Source organism: Pelodiscus sinensis, chromosome 24 (assembly GCF_049634645.1).
Source record: "Pelodiscus sinensis isolate JC-2024 chromosome 24, ASM4963464v1, whole genome shotgun sequence".
Taxonomy (NCBI): Eukaryota; Metazoa; Chordata; order Testudines; family Trionychidae; genus Pelodiscus; species Pelodiscus sinensis.
The window spans coordinates 19,456,089-19,473,625 of record NC_134734.1 but is presented as its reverse complement, the minus strand read 5'-3'; the positions used below and the strand labels follow the sequence as shown (position 1 = coordinate 19,473,625).

General features: G+C 44.8%; 2 protein-coding genes across 7 annotated transcripts in view; one reads left to right on the top strand and one right to left on the bottom strand.

Annotated features, from left to right (window-relative positions):
- NUDT17 (nudix hydrolase 17) overlaps nt 1–10,010 on the top strand; it is a 36,204-nt gene extending 26,194 nt beyond the window's left edge. For both annotated transcript variants that reach the window (XM_075908378.1, XM_075908381.1), the window contains exon 9: nt 9,743–10,010. In XM_075908378.1, the coding sequence (XP_075764493.1) occupies nt 9,743–9,762 (20 nt within the window). In that variant the 3' untranslated portion in view covers nt 9,763–10,010. The remainder of the gene's footprint in view (nt 1–9,742) is intronic.
- PIAS3 (protein inhibitor of activated STAT 3) overlaps nt 1–17,537 on the bottom strand; it is a 45,000-nt gene that overhangs the window by 19,045 nt on the left and 8,418 nt on the right. For 2 of the 5 annotated variants that reach the window (XM_006119391.4, XM_075908367.1), the window contains exons 2-4: nt 10,009–10,477; nt 2,799–2,883; nt 1,950–2,000 (exon numbers count right to left, since the gene is read on the bottom strand). In XM_006119391.4, the coding sequence (XP_006119453.2) occupies nt 1,950–2,000; nt 2,799–2,883; nt 10,009–10,477 (605 nt within the window). Of the gene's footprint in view, nt 1–1,949; nt 2,001–2,798; nt 2,884–10,008; nt 10,478–14,170; nt 14,252–17,237; nt 17,294–17,537 lie in introns of all 5 variants that reach the window. The other 3 variants (XM_075908368.1, XM_075908366.1, XM_075908369.1) reach the window with 3 other exon arrangements.

The following is a 17,537-nucleotide window of genomic DNA, read 5'->3' as shown; positions in this document are numbered from 1 at the left end:
TGGAGGTTAGGTCAGCAAAACTATTAACTCTCAGGGGTGTGGATTTTTCACACTGTCGAGAGAGACATATGCTGATGTAAGTTCCCAGTGTAGACCAGCCCTTCCATTGTTTCAGTGCTCATCTGCCGCCATTTAATATCTTACAATTGTCTTCAACAGGCATAAAGATGTCAGCACCAGAGACTCAGAATGGGATCTCATTCAAATTCTAATCCCACTGAATCAGATGATCATGTGTTTCAAATTAAACCGCACTGCCAGAGAGAGACCACACCCCACACTGAAACCCGAGTCGTGCCTCACCGCCTTGAGTCAAATATGACTTAGGTCTGCTTTATGTTAGCACAAGCCCTGGCATGTCACACGGATGCAGATCCTCACCACCACCATGCCAGAATCTGTGCCTATTGTTTTTTTTACCTCTCCCACTGCAGTCACTGCAGGCCAGCCAAAGAGAAGGATAAAATAAAGGCTAGCCTTCTCTCTCTCTTGCACTGAGACATGGGAAGTTTTCATGCAGGGGTATGTCTCAAACAGTTGGAGCCAGATGGGGCTGCTTGACACAATTCTTGTTTCTAATTCCCACATTTAAGTTCGCCAGCTAGAGACGATAGTTCTCTCTGTGGCAAAAGGGAAGCATTCAAACACCACTGAAGTTATGCAAAGGCTTCTTTCTCAACGCTAATGAATGATATTGAACCTCCAGAAAAATATGAAGAGGGGTGCTGGTTGAGGCTAGTAAGCAAAACAAAAACAAAAAAACCCCTAACATCCAGCTCTGATGAGTTAAGGGCATGTGAGGTTTCTATCCACCAACATACAATGATTGTCCTGGTTATACAGGTGAAACTTACAAGAGTCTCTCCCTCTAACCCATTTCAAGGAGCAAGATGCCCGTATGTTTCACCATACTGTTCATACACAAGAATGGACCAAACAGAGCAGGAAAAAGGAGACTGAGGGTACGTCTAGACTACAGGCTTTTGTCGACAGATACTGTCGACAAAGCTTCTGTCGACAAAGAGCGTCTACACTACATCCAGTTCTGTCGACAAAGCAAGATGCTTTGTCGACATGGTAGTGTAGACGCAAAGGACAGTTTAGATGCAATAACGCCTTCTGTCAACAGAACTCTGTCAACAGAAGGCGTTATTTCTTGTAAAATGAGGTTTACCAACGTCGACAAAACTGCTGAGTTCTGTCGACGTTATGTCGACAGAACTCAGCGGTAGTGTAGACGCAGGTTTAGTTTTGTCGACAAAAGTCCACTTTTGTCGACAAAACCCTGTAGTCTAGACACACCCTGAAGAACCTCTCAGAGGGACATGGCTCATAGGCTTGTTAATACAGGGTCAACACCATAGAGCTGGGTGAAGACATGGCTTGTGAAGCACTTTTGGATATTTATTCCTTACAATAATAGGCACTTGGAAATAGTACGCAGGATGTGTGAATGGAATATTGCAAGTTTTGAGATAAGCTACGTTTGGCTTCCTGCTGCACCTTTAAGAGCAAGAAAAAAAATTCAAGTGTTTAAAAAGGAAATCAGAAAAATGAGCGGATCAAGTCTAGCTGCGTGAAAGCGGTTATAAACAGCAGGATTTGATCTTCATCAGGCAAAACTCCCATGGCAGTCTGGGACAATGTAGTGAGCTGATAGCAGCACGGAATATTAAGGTGGAAAAGCAGAAATGGCATGCACTCAGTCTCCTGGATTCACACAATGATTCTGCTTGGGTTTAGTGTCTGAGCCCAAAGATTTTCATCTCAGTACAGCAACTCAAGTTTCAGAATTCTTCGAGCTCTCAGATATGCAAATCCAAACTGCTGAATGCTATGGCCCGATCCGCCAAACTTATGATGTTATAGCCAAAACAGCAGCTCAAAGGAAAGGGTTTTGTTCAGTCACTTTTCAGATCAAGAGGATGTACAAATGTTCTCTCTCTTACCTTAATTGCACCTGTACTGTGTAGTCACATTTGGCACCTGGTAAGATATCTCTGCAACAGAATAAGATCTCTTACATGGCTGGCGTTGCTTGCTAGGCACAATCCTTATAAACATCTCATTAGCCATCATATAATAATGTACTTATTAATATTAATAATAGTACCTCTGGTACTAGTAAAACAGGTGCCTGTGAAATATAAAAAGCTGCCTTCTGGCTTTTGGTCACTGTTCTCTTTAGGAGCCAAAATCCCATAAACAAGGGCATGGAGCAAAATATTACTGAATGGAAAAGAGGGAATGGACGTGGTAAGGAAAGAAGAAGACGAAGTAAATAAATCAGAAGAGACTTATTAGATCATCCAATCCATTCCCCTGCTGGCGAAGAAGCTGTTTCATATGCTAAAAGGGATAAAGCAAGCCAGCTAAAGCACCAGCAATGGAAATATGATCTGAAAATCCTAAGATCAGTTTTATATATTTTGATGCGGTTGCTACATTAACTCTGACACGTACACAAAAATCAATCCATTAGAATGACGGCTCCTCAGCTTCTGTAAATGGGATAGCACCACTGAGTTCAAGGCAGCGATGCAATTTATACTGGTTGTGGATCTCACCAGGGACTTTACTCCCAGTTATTGCAGGGCAAGTGCTCCGGGACAAAAAGCTGCCATCCCCATGACACCTGACCTCCTTGTCTGTCTTAGTCTCAGCCACAACCTCTCCCAAACATCTCCTTCCTACTCTGCCCTGGCAGTGCTACTGGTGACCCAGCGAAAAGTCTGCACAAACGCCCCATGCACTGCACGTCAGGCAGATGGATCCTGAACAGCCAGCTGTTCACTTACCTAGAGGTGAGAATCTGTTGAACTTGCTGAGGCGTTAGCGCAAAGGTGAAGTGCGCCTCTTCAAACCGCTGGCTGTTCGTTGATGCTGTGGGAGAAGACAAAAGAAGGACATAAACATTAGCATGAACACGAGGCTGAGCTCTCTCCGCTCTAGGAAGGATGGTTGGCTATCAACAAGGTATTCTAAGAAACACTCTCTTCCTTTCCACGCTTACACTGACCTAGGATCAGGGAAGAGCATATAAAGTGTGGTACAAATACAGAGCCATCCCTAATCATAACCTCCATGGATTTCAATGGTAGCTGTGCACAAGCAGGGCCTGTAGTTCAGACCTCACAAATTATTCTTAACTCCTTGTATTTCTAACATGCCTTCCAGCCAGCAGCTCTCAAAGAACATCACAAACACCAGCCAAGCCTCGCATCACTTATGCAAGGTAGCACAGTACCGTCACCGGCATTTTACAAATGAGGAAACTGAGGCACTGAGGCAAAGCAGTTTACATAGTCAATCAGTGGCAGAGCTGAAAGGAGAACCCAGGTGCCCTGGCCTCCCAGTCCCCTGACGTAATATTTTCACCACATAACTTCCTGACTAAGCAGAAATGGACAAGGTGCATGGCACTTCCAGTCATTACTATGATTCTAGTAAGAACAAACTTGCTTAATGAGAAATAGGCCTTGCCCTTATCTTCCCCTGGTGGGAGGTACGATCAAGGCCCTAAATAAACCTAAAATAGAAAAACAGCTGGGCACTTCAAGAAACAAAACACAAGGAGAAACTTAGTTAGGGTGCGAATTAGGGATGTAAAATCCCAGTTATTCAGTTAACCTTTAACCAATTCAGTGGGTCCTCTGCAGGGGAGCTGGCCGCCCCAACCACAGGGTGGTCAACTCTGGCTCCTGATCTCCATGAGGCTGGAGCAGCCCTCTACTTGCAGTGGGCCGTGGGTGGGGGGCTGGTGCCAGGTAACCAGTTAACCCATTACCTGTTCATATCCCTAGTGTGAATCAATCAAATACTCTAGGCAGCAGTTACTGACATGGAGGCAAATTTTACAGATCAATGTGATCCTCTTTAGAATTAAATTCTACTGACTCCAAGAGGAGGTATCTCTTCTGAGCTAGTGAAGATCTTTTCATTTCATCTACCCTAGTGATGAATTTGCCTTTCATAAAAGATGCCTTCAGTGTAGCAGACCCCCCTGCCCAATAATACAAACTTTATGCTTCTAAAATAAACCCAGAGCAGAAAAACAAACCAAAGTAACTTTCAAGACAGCAGATCTTGTCGGCATTTCAAACAACACGCTCTGCTGACATTGCTCTAGGGCCTATACCTATCCCAAGAGCAACCACAATTCCAATAGAGTCATACCAGAGGCACAGCATCCCCCTAGATTAGGACAAGTCTAAGCCATGCACATCTACCAGGTAGGGCTTTGCAAGCCAGACTATGTTTATTCCAACCAAGAGGTGGCGTCATTGGGCCTCCCGATATCAGAAGATTTGTAAAGATCTCTGGTATCACACTAGGGATGAGAAGTACTGCATAAATTAAAAAAAACGTAAACAGGTTTATCATATTTGAACTTTGAAAAAAAGAGGACACCCCTGAGGGTATAACACAACATGAGTTGGTAGCTACTGATACAGACACACTCCCTCTTGGGGTGTCCTCTTTTTTCAAATTTCAAATATGGTAACCCTATAAAAAACAATGAGTGGTCCTGTAGCACCTTAGGGTACGTCTAGACTACAGAGTTCTGTCAACAGAGGCTTTGTCGACAGATACGGTCAACAAAACCTCTGTTGACGAAGAGCGACTGGATTACATACAGTTCTGTCGACCAAGCAAGCCGCTTTGTCGATATGAGAGTGTAGATGCAAAGGACAGTGTAGATGCAATAAAGTCTTTTGTCGACAGAACTCTGTCGTCAAAAGGTGTTATTCCTCGTAGAATGAGGTTTACCGCCATCGACTAAACTGCTGAGTTCTGTCAACGTTATGTCGACAGAACTCAGCAGTAGTGTAAACGCAGGTATGGTTTTGTCAACAAAAGTGGACTTTTGTCCACAAAACCCTGTAGTCTAGACACACCCTCAGGGTATGTCTACACTACCCCGCTAGTTCGAACTACACGGGGTTCGCACTAGCTGGCTTTTAAAAATGGCGGCGCCGGCTTTATGCTAATGAAGCCCGGGAAATTCAAATCCCGGGCTTCATTAGCAAGTTCGGTATGCATACATTACCCCGCTAGTTCGAACTAGTGGGGTAGTGTAGACATACCCATAGAGACTAACAAAAAACAAAGATAGTCTAATGACCTTTGTGGGCAAAACCCACTTCTTCAGATGAAGAGAGCGGTGTCGAACTGCAGTACTGAATTGTGGCAGATGTCTGTCGTGTGGTGCAACATGTGCCAATAAAGGGCTCTGGCCACCAAAACGCTCTCATGCTAGCCTCCCCAAGAATACAATTAATCCCACGCGATAACTGTGAGCGTGAATTCCACAGTGGGGCGAGGGGTTTGCTTCTCATCACTAACTTCCTGAAGTCAAAAATGCGAAGAATGTGAGGTCTGGCGTACAGATACGTTCCTCAGCAGATGCCCTGCCAGAACTTGTGCCGGACTCCAACACAAATACACGCTTTGTGGAGGTTTCCAACCTTGTCTTAAAATTTCCTACCTTAGCCTTTCACTCCCTCAGTCCTCAAATAAGATCACAACCCTGCTCCAGCTCAAGTCAACAGAACAAACGCTGAACATGGTACTAGCAGGACTCAGGCTGAGGCCCATGAATTTTGCCCCATCGTCTCCCTATCACGCCTTTTCTAGCCAACATGCTCAGCTCACAGCCATCATATAAGACAGAGGGGCTAAACTTTGTTATGCAACAGCAGCTCTCCAGCTCCACCAGACCAATTTGCAGGCATGTGTTATCGCAAGGGTGTCACAGTCGACACCTTGAATGGCAAGAGGAATGGACAAATGAGTTCTTCTGCCTTGACTTCATGGCGCCTATTCCCCATCTCAACAAGATCTCCAGGCCTGTGCTGCTGCGCCGTATGAGGCACACTTGGGTCTTCGGGGTAGCAGTGCTGACTGCCTGAACAGCCATTGTCCTGGCAAAAGCTGCATTCCGACTACTTTTTTCGTACCACTCACCACCTCACTAGCGCTTCTGACAATTCCAGTGTCACCCTTAAGACCTGCCTCCAGTCTCTCACTAAATTCTGTCAGTACGGCCAAAAGCCAGCCCTTCCTCACGGCCCCTTTGCTAAAACCCTTCTCACATCCTTCTTAGCTAGTTTCACCCCACCTCTCTCTCTGCTCATCTATTCATTATTTGTAGGTGTCACTGGAACATTCGTCGCCTTAGTATCTGAGCACAAACATGTATGCATTGATCTTCATCAGGGCGTACATTCTTAGAGTATTTCCCAGAGCCCCCAACATGCTATAAAAACTCCAAGGAAGTTGAAAATATTTACCCAAGTTCCATTCTGGACAGCGCCGGCTTAATTTAAGCCCTGGTCAATATTATCTCTAACACGCAAAGAGAGGCAATGTGATTTGCCCTAGAGCAAAACACAGTTCTTCAAATTATGCCTTAACCACAAAACCATCCCTCCTAACACTCTTTCAATCCACTTGTCCTGTGCTTCCTGTTCTATGCTTTCCTATCACGCTGTCTGATGCTTTCAGGGACTTCACCCACCAAGTGCTCTCTCTTCCCTCTTTCAAATCCCTCCTGAAAGCCTGTTTCTTCAGACAATCCCTCCTCTCTTCTTACCAATCACCTCCACAACTCTTCCTTGCCTGGCCTTATTATGAAAGTGCTCTTTGCTACATAGCTGAAGTTGTTCGGCTGTTTCCACTGAACGCAGTTACTCCCCTATTAAAATAATACACGCAACTTGGCAAACGTTTTTAGTGTAGAAGAAAGCAGCAACTAATTTTTGGGGTGAAAGTCTTATTCGCTAGATATCAGAATTCAGAAATCTGATTTTTTTTAAGAACTTTGGAGCAGAGTCATTGTCTTATTTGTTTACAGCATCAAGAACTACCATGCTACTGTGTAAATAATCAGTATTAACTCACATTTGTAACTAGGAATGTAAAAGTGTAGTCGATGAACTGTTAAGCAAAAGCTAATGGGTTAATGCTATAGACTACATGCATTCCCCCTCCACCCCCCTTGCCAGTAAATTTTTTATCAGGTTGGCCACCAGCCCAGCTCAGTCCTGGCTTGCATTGGGTCTGGGACCTCCCCTGCTGCAGCTCTGCATTTGAAGTGTATTAGGAGCCAGGCGGGCAGGCAGCCCACCTCAGCTACATAGCTGAGAGCCGGAACTAAGAGACAGAGGCTGCCCAGGGACTATAGAATAGTCGACTAACTGATAAGAATTGATGAAGTTAATCAACTATTCAATTAACTGATATTTAACATCCCTATTTGCAATGCACCATGAAATTGTATGACCCTACATGTTTCGTAACTGGCCAATCAAAATGAGGTTTTACATTCGACTTGCTGGAAATTCTCTGCCCTGATGTGATAACTTTGCAATGCCATAGTCCCCAAGTTTTAGAATAGACTAAAATGTTCTTGGTACCACTAGGCAGAAGTCTATTGATTTGGGCGAGAACCAGAGAGAGGGAAATGGGGGACAAACATGGAGACCCCTGCATCTGGCTCTCGCACTCACTAGCTTCAGGGTACATCTGGCACCGGAGGGTTGGGGAGGGCACAGAGAGTTCCTGGCATGCAGGGCGCCAGGGAGAATGTGGGACAGTGGCATGCAGAGGGGGCATGTGGGCACGCAGACCCTCCAGCATGTGGCAGAGGAGGAATGGGAAAGACACCGAGCCTCTGCCATGATGAAGGAACGAGGGAGCACAGAGCCCCAGCTTGCAGAGTGGGAAGAAGGCGTGAGGGAGGGGACATGGAGGAGAATGGGAGACCCTACCTGGGGAGGGACCCCCTGACCTGAAGGGACGAATGATGAACTCTAAGGTGTGACAGAGGGGGCAATAGGACTCACAGAGCGCCTGGCATCACAGTGGGGGTGGGGGTTGCAGAGAGTCCCTGCAGAGGAGGAAACAGAGGAGCATGGGAGATTTACACAGGTAGCCTGCGGGGGGAATAGAAGGAAACAAGAAGCATCTGGTGTGTACAAGGTGAGAGACCCTCCCCACCTCAGTCATACAGAAAGTTGAATACAAGTATCAATATTTGAGTAGAAAGGCTTATCCGGGAAGGGGAGTGGATTATTTTGGCTCAGAGCAATAATGAGTTCTTTTGCAACATGAGCATCCCATTGAAGGAAACCACAGGTTGCCTGGGAGGGATAGTAGAGCCAAAGTCAAGAAAACATACTTTAAAAAACCTCACTCATCAAGTTGAGACGTTCTTACTGTGCCAAGAGCAGGCATAACAAAGCCAGACACACCCATCTCCCTTGCAGTAAACCACTCAGTGATGTGAGGAACCCCCCCCACAACCTGAGTCCAAACTACAATCACTCAAATGGTGCAAGGCAGGTAGGAACAGTCTGAAGAGAAGGGGGAGGGATAGCTCAGTGGCCTGCTAAACCCAGGGTTATGAGTTCCATCCTTGCGGAGGCCATTTAGGGATTTGGGGCAAAAATTCATGAGGGATGGCACTTGGACCTGCTGTGAAGGCAGGGGACTGGACTCGATGACCTTTCAAGGTCTCTTCCAGTTCTAGGAGATAGGCAATCTCCATTATAAAAAAAAAAAAAAAAAAAGACATGAACTTAGTTAACAGCACAGTTTGCACAACCTTCCGGTTCAAAAAGGGCAATCAAATTCTGCTCTTCTCAGGCCTGACCCACCACCCCATGAAGTCAATGGGGATTTTTCCACAGACTTCAACGAGCATCAGACAGAGCATCTCAAAGCACTGCACAGATATCAGTGAAGACATACAGCCATCCCTGCCTGCCGTTTACCAATGGGGAAAGGGATAAGAGAGAGGGGAAGTGATTTTTTTCTGACATACACCATATCTTCTTTATGCATGCCTAGCACACTGGAGACACTATGGGAAACAAATATGTAACTCATCTAATGTCTCCCAGGCAGTCAGTGGAAGGGCCAAGATCAGACATTCCAGGATCAGAGGGGTGTGTTGGATACACCCTTCTGATACAGAGGCAGCAGCGCGAAACAGCAGGTGGGAAACGGTCTGTGCAGGGAGCTGGTTTTTAAACCACCTGCCGGTCCCACCCCCGAGGACTATCGAATAGTCATGTAATCAATAATATTTGATACAGTATTACAGCTATTCAATTAATCGCTAACATCCCTAATTCTAAAAGCTCCATAAGAGACTTTCTGGGTTTTATTTTGTCATTTTTGCAAGGCATCACTGTTAGCAAACCTGGCTCTCAAGGTTCTGTTCTGAGACTCCGTCCCATATTAACCAGGTATTCCATCTCTCGGTTTCATGGTCCAAATGCTGAAATAATATAGGTCACAGTCTGCATGGTAATTCTAGAAGAGGGTGATTTAGACTATTACAGAGAAACTCAAGTCTCTTCTCAGCAAAGTTCCCAAACTGGCTCTAATACAGCCAGCCAAAAGGGGGGAGAGCACATACTGGTCATTATCCACTTAAGAGCTGAGACTGGTTGGCTGAAGGGATTAGTAAGAAGACACCAGACTTTTCACTAAATCATTAGTCTGAATCCAGAAAACCACAAGAACAACTAAAGGCTTTTTCTTCTGACAGCTCTTCAGTAGCTATGCAAAACGAGTTGGCAGACATCAGTCCATTGGTTATTTCAATTATAGTTATTGCCAAAGGACTGAGGCAGGGAGCAAGGCCTCACTGTCCTATGCACTGTACAAACAAATGCAAAGATAGTTCCTGCCCCCCTGCCAAAAATCACAATCTAAGATTGTTTGTTCACAGGTGTCTACCACAAAACATGACAGCCAGTCTCAGCAGAGAAGCCCAGGACTGGCTGAGCCATGGAGACTGGACTTCCTTCCTCACCCACAGATGTAGTCCCTCCAAATCACGCTGATGCGCACTTGCAAAGCAACCTGGGAAACTAGCCCTCTTTCCCCAGGCTATACCAAGTCTGTGGATAGCCAGAAGCTTTCAGCTTTAAGGGTTGTCAACCCAGTAACTTTAGAACAATAGGTGGGCTTTAGAAAACTCATTTATTCACGTACCTAGTGTGGTGGGTTTAATCAGCTCATCATAAACATCATAGAAGGGCAGCCTCTTCATTTTGACATCTGGATGGACCGGATGAATGGGTGGGGATAAGTGCTGAACATCTGTCTCATGTTTGGGTCCCAGCATAGGCACCGGAGGCAACATAGCGGCTGGCACTGTAGAAGCTGCTGAACTGTTATCATAAGGCAAATGACACACTGTGCTGCCTTGCGTCAGTGCGGTGGCAGAAGGCAGCTGCCCTGTCTGAATATGGAGCATGGATAAGTCTGAAGGGGTTAAAATCTTCCTTGGGAACCTTCGCCGGTACAGCTCCTTAATTTTCATCTGAACAGCCGGGCTGCAGCCAGATTTGAGAAGCTGTAATGCCTTTGTGAGCAACTCGTGCTTCCTTCCACTCTTGTTCCTGCCAGCAAAACCCAGGAGAACCTGCAGCTCCGATACCCTAAAGCTCATAACCATGTGCTGCAAGGAAACAGAAAACAACATTGACATTGCTAATTCCAAACACACCATCCAACAAGTTCATTAGATAAAAAAGTGGCAGAGCTCTTAAAAGGGACACTGTCAAATTACAAATCCCCTTACCTGTATGACTGACTACCTACGGGTGAGCGAGCTAAACATCTAAACTACTGTTTCTTCTTTGCATTTTTCTCAACTTGGACCATGGAAATAAACCAGTTCGTTCCACCTCCCATTTCTAGGCAATTTCACTTTTGCACTAACACAACGGTGTCATTTCTGGGATGGCTAAATAACATCACTACTTCGGGCCAGATTCTCATGTACACCAAGTCCCATATAAATCACTCTGGTAAAACACTTACGGCTGGCGAAATTATTCTCATTTTAAGGCTCCTTTACACTAGGAAAGTGGTATAAACAAGTCTTGGGGAAAATGAGGGTCTGGTCTATAATGTGAATAGTTTTCAACTCTTTTTAAATTCTGCAACTCCTTCCTTTGCTTTCAATACATAAACTATGGGCCTGCGTTAGACTGCCTTTAGGGTGGCCTATGGGGTACCACATCTGGAACAGATTTAACTGATGATTGATTAGCTGGAAGAGTCTGGAGTTAACATAACTACAAGAAATAGTCCAAAGAAAAGCATGCATCAAGTACCAATGCCACACCAAGACTGGAACCAAAAAAAAATTAAGAAAGGCTATCCAAAAATTAAGAAAGGCTTTCTCTCTTCTCTACATCATACAACACCACCACTTCTCACCAACAGAGCCAGTAGACTCAGCCCAGATCTCAGAAAGAGCTACCAAGACCAGCAGGGTGGCCTCATGGTTAGGCAATTTATGCTAGCAAGACATTTAGCACCACATTAATACTTCTGAGATATGGCCATACATGAAATTGTATGTCAAAATAATGCACAGACGTTCTTTCACGGCCTTGTCCTCAGTTTCTTTTCAAGAGCTCAGGCTTGTCATTTCACCCCAATGAGTGGGTTCCACCACATCTTCAAGTTCAAGACATGGAACAAAAAATATTTGCCATTTCCCATGAAAACAGTAGTCACACAAAATTAAACCTCAATACAAGAAAACTGCCTCTATTTTTCCCCCAAATAGAATGGTTCCCAGTTCACTATGGGCTTTAAGGACCTGCATGATCCTAATACCTGTGCACACTCTCATGACATGGAACATTTACCAGGCAGGGTATTCCTCTCTTCCCCAGCCTCCTTTGTTCAGCTGGACCAAGATATTTCACCACAGGAAGATACTGGTCATGCTGTTTCCAGGGGGAGCGTGGTTCACAGCAGTGTTTCTCAACCTATTTTATAGAGTACCCAGTACCTACAGTTTTCAGACACACAAAATTGTTTCTACCATTGCAACAAATTTGTTTAAACAACTTAATCGTACCCGGGCGATGAAATTTTGGGATGTAAAAAGTATAAAAATAATAAAATGCTGTAAAACTTAAAATAAAAATAAATAAAAATTCAGTTTTCTCCCAATTTCAGTTGTGTTGACGTACCCCCCAGACTTCTCTCGAGTACCCCTAAGGGTACTCGTACCACTGGTTGAGAAACACCGCTCCACAGAATGAGGTACCAGCCTGGGAAAGGCAGGATCTAGCCCTAGTTCTGCTATTAACTTTCTGCCGCTCTGAGCTATTCTGTGCCTCCAGATATTTTAACACTGCAAGAAGGTAGAATGACAGCAGGGGTGGGCAAGAGAGCCCACCCCAGGAATGGCCTGGGAATGGAGGAGTGAGCAAAGTCTGCCCCTCCTGGCCAGGAGCACGCAACCTATAGAGAGAACTTCCAGCTGAACAGCTGGTGGTTCACTAAGTGCCTCGCGCCCTTTGCAGGGCAGGGAGCGAGAGACTTCGCATGCTCTCCTGCCTCCAGGCCCTGATTGACCTGAAGGTGAGGGGAGTGCGCAAAGTCTCCTCCTGGGTCACCTGTGCCTAGAGGGAACAGCCAGCTGTCTAGAACAGCTGGCGATTCTCTGGGGGGAGGGGCAGGGAGCACAGAAGTGTCCTGATCCCACCCTTTCTGCCCAAGTCCCTGCCCCTTCTGAGGCAGCCTTGTCCACCCCTGTATTATAGCGTGGGTACATCTGCAAGGGAGCTGGAGGCAGAGTTTCCTGCTCGGTAGATGTACACTCACAACACAGGCTGCTAAAAACAGCAAGGTAGCTTCTGAGACCAATCAGACTGTAGGCATGCACTCAGGGGGCTAACGCATCCTGCTACCGATGCCACCACAGCTACACTACTTTTTTTAGCGCACACACTCAATCAAACCTACCTCACGTACATCTCCCTGAGCTGGAAATTACACCAGAGCTCTAGCGCAGATGTACTCTGGCGGTACGGGCCTCAGCATGATCTAGCAATCAGAGTACTCACTCAGGCTCCCCCCGGCAGATTTGTACTCTGGTTGCTAGCCCAGGCTACTATGTCCCCACTAGCTGGTGTGGATATGCCTACCCGTGCTACAACCACACTTTCATTTGCAGCGAAGCGATACACTCAGTTCCTCCACTTGTCAGTTTTCTTTACCCACCTGTGTAAAGCAGTCTGAAATCTATGTTGGACACCAGTGCTAAGGATTATCTGGTTTATCTACACTAATTATTTCTTGTGCTTTTCTGAAAATGAAAGGTTTAAATATTTTTTCAGCTCTCTTATGCTTGGCACTCCTTGCTGTACCAATGACACAGCTATGCTCAGTTTGCGTGCACCAGCTATAAATATGCCTGGGAAATGTATATCATTTACATAAGAACGTCCACACTGGGTCAGACCAAAGGTCCATCTTGCCCAGTGTCCTGTCTGCCGACAGTGGCCAATGCCAGGTGTCCCTGAGGGAGTGAACAGAACACGTAATCATCTGGGGATCCAGCCCGTCACCCATTTCCAGCCTCTGACAAACAGAGGCTAGGGACACCATTCCTACCCATCCTGGCTAATAGCCATTGATGGACCTAACCTCCATGAATTTATCTAGCTCTTTTACATATACTGTAGCAGCACCTAAACGACCTATCCCAGAGCAAGACCCCTTTGTGTTGGGATGGATTGTGCCATACAGACTTACAGCCTAAATAGATATGACACACAGACCAGAAGAAATTAAATATCCTCATTTTACTGGCAAGGAATGGAGGCACAGCAACCTGTCCTAGGTCACAAAAGAAGCCAGTGGTGGAGCCACAACTGAACCTAAATCTCAATCCACTAATTTAGCCACAAGGCCATTGTTCCTCTCGGATGCAAAACAGGACTTTCAGATTACTGTGCTGCTCATAAGATCCTAAAGAAACACTCATAGGATGGTAGTGGATGCTGTGGGAGGATTCTGTTTATAAAAAACAATCCCTCCAGTCACACAAGTAACACATTCAAAACCAGGATCAGTCAAAAATCGATCCCATTTATATTTAGTTATAATGCTTTTTTTAATGAAACACACATACTGTTGTAATAAGGGATGAAGAACAAACAGCCTTTCATCTGCAAATCTGTAAATCACCAAAACTTGCCATCTGATGGCTGGCCGATAAAAATAATTAGTGGATCTCTGTCCCAGTCGTAACTGATGAATGTCTACATGATAAAAAGAACATTACTGATTTGTTAGCAGATCCAGAAGATGTGCCAATGATTAAACTAAACCATGTATTTACCTTTAAGCTGCTGGCAGTTTCCAGAATGTTTGGATACTGGACATTTATCTGTTCGACAGGGTTAAACCTGAAACCTAATCCCTTTTAAAGGAGAAAGAGAATAGACAGTTTCACCACCACCAAGTATCCAGTTCCCTTCAGGCAACCAAAGAAAACAGATTCAACAATAGTAGAATTGTTCTCAAATTAGTTACATCTTATTGAAGGGTTTAACGCTGCATAGACTTTCAATTTCACAGACATGCCTTTTGCTCTGTGCTTTATCATGTGACTGCCTTGGACACTAGGGGGCAGAAGGAAAAGGTTAGAATTCTACAAGCAAGAAAGCTCCCCCCGCCCCTCAACAAGAATATTGTGCGGTTGGGTTGATTTGCAAGCCAAACAGAGTCCAATCAAGCGTACTATTTGAAAACCACAGAGGTATGCACTTCTAAGGACCAACATTTTCTAAAATTCCTTGTCCCCTAAGTTTCAAGCATCAAAAAATTACAGATGGTAAAATGCTTACTTATGTGGCATTTCTAATGCTTACTCTCTCCTGCTCCCCATACACCTATTTAAGAGGTAAAAACTGGATCTATCCATATTGCTTTTTCCTGGGGATTCCCAAATCAGGCTTCTTGTCTATTTCAATCTAATTTGCCGTTCCTATCCAATGGGAGCCATGGGAAGTGGTGGCCTGCACATCCTTTGACCCAGGATGCTTCCTGTGGCTCCCATTGGCTGGAAATGGTGAATCACAGCCACTAGGAGCTAAGGCCTGTTGACACTCCAGGTAAACAAAGTCCAGGTGCACCAGCAGCTTCCCTAATAGCCTATAAGCCGAAGTTTGCAGACTCCTTATCAATTACAATTACAACATATTAGATATTCAATTCAATAGACTTTAAAATGGTCAACTTTTGGTCTAGAACCATTGATAAGTTGACCCATGCTCTTTGATGCTTCATTTTTTACCAAACAAAAGAAAACGGTTTATGAATGAATATACATTGTACTGTACTTGTTGGGTTTTTCTGAGAGCTGAGAAAGCTTTTCAGAAATAGAAAAGTGCACTTTCTATATGTAACAGAAAGATTTCAATTTGAAGGCTACAAACTTTGACAGTGTCCCTTTTAAATACCTTTTAACACACAAAAAGAGATTATGTTTTAGGTGGAGGTGCATTATAAAACCATCTTGCAAAGACAGCCATCCTTCAAGATAGTTTAAGGGCATGTCTACACTAGGAAATTATTTCGAAGTAACTAAATTCAAAATAACTCCCAAAATAACAAAATCAAAATAGTGTGTCCACACTACAGGGGGAACCTCAAAATTAGTCTGAGACAGACTCCATTATTGTGGACTTGCTACCTTGACTTACAGCCCAGGAAGCACTGGGGAGTAATTACTTCAAATTACTCTGGGGAATAGTTATTTCAAAATAGCAGCAGCAGAGCATCCACATTAATGCTATTTCGAAATAACTATTTTGAACTAAGCGTTCTTCCCCAAGGAAAGCAGGAGTACAGATTTCAAAATAACCAGCCAGTAATTTTGAAATAATGGGCTTGGTAGCGTGAACGTTCTGCTTACTATGTCAAATTCAGGGGGGTTATTTCAAAATAACTCCCTAGTGTAGATCAGGGCTAAGAGATCAGCAAAGGCTGACTCATTCCTGGAGACTCAACAACACCCCACCACCCCCAAAAGTGGCTCCTCTCCAACTCTTGAGAACTGAGCCCATTAATGTCCTGGGAAATTAGTACAGCTTGGTTCAAAAGCACCATATTTATTTTTAAAATACATCTTTTACTCATAGATGGCTGTCTCACCACTATTATGGACTCTTATCTACAGCTGAAGCACCTCCAATTACTGCTCTCACAATGTAGCACGAAAGCAGAAAGACACTCTTACTGCCACAAGTGATCATAATCAAGAGCTCCCAAAGGCTTATTTAAGTGAATGAGCCACATCACACATGGATCCATGCTGAATAGCCTGAATGAACAAGTGCCGAACAGTGAACAACATTTCTCTTTCCAGAGGAGTCACCACTAGTCGTTTAAATAAAAGGAAGGTGTCCAAGCCCACTCCAGACATAGGGAGCAAACATTTCGCTTTCAGCTGTCTCCTCTTTCTTTACAATGAAACACAGATGGTAAAAATCTTCAACTAACCCGTAGCTAGGAATCCAAAAAGGGGGGTAGGGAAGATGGACAAAGGAATTCAGTTGCCGGAAGAGCGCACAGATTTAAAAATAAACTGAAGGGAGTCATGAATAATGCCAGGCTGCACGGGAAAGTCTGAAGCCTGGGAGACCATAAGAGAATACGATTTCTCTACACAGTGGATGATTCTAGAGAAATTCCACACCCTCTGTATCTATACTGCCTCACCCTCTGTATATGCTCTAACAATTTGCTAAGTGTGACCCTGATCCTGCAGATTTATGCATATACTTAACTCTGCACATGAGCAAGCCCATTCCCAGTGGCCTTGCTCACGTGCATTTAAACATGCGTATAAATCAATGCAGGATCAACACCTACGGGAAGACATGCCATTTCTCCAAGTCTGAAGATGTGGAACTTTTGATTAGACTCTAGCTGATCATGGTCCGTCCCCCCCGGAATTTTTGGGGAACTTCGCAACTAAAACTCACTGTTTTTTCACAAACAAAATTTTGTGCAAAATTTCAACTCCCTCAGATTACAATACTTGGGGCCCAGGTTTTCCATGAACATTTTAATACTTTGAGGCTTATTAAGACAGGAATTCAGTCCTGCTCCTATTGAAGTCATAAGGAGTTTTGCTACCAACAGCAGGATCAGGCCCTACACGAATATTAGAACAGGATGGGTCACTACTGGAAAGATTACAGAGGAACCTGAGCCCCAGAGAATTATATCCCTGCTGTGGCTGTCAAAAAGGTGCCAGCTCCTAAGTTCTTGCTATTCCCAGCACAGGGTTAGGGGAAAGACACTGAGGCCAAGTTAGCCAGCTAAAAGCTACAATCTAGGCTGTGGGGGGAAAATATTACACGCCAGTGAGGATACAAATCAGCTTTGGAATTAGTTACCAGGGGCAATTGCATATTCCACAGTCTGGTGGGCAAAGGTGGTTACACTCTGACTCCTAAAAACAAGAAAGAGAAAAGAAAGTGGAGGGAGATGAGACCCCCTCCAGCTGTGAGCACTGGTGCAGAACTACCGGGCTACAAATGCAGCCACCTCCAATTCCGTGTCCCCCCTCTTCCCACACCTCCATGGCTCTGTGCAAGGGACATCCTGGAGCCATGCACCTTTCCCCCCCTGTGGCACCTGTGTTACTCTCCTGCCCCTCCATTCCACATTGTTCTACATCTCCGCCTGACCCAGCA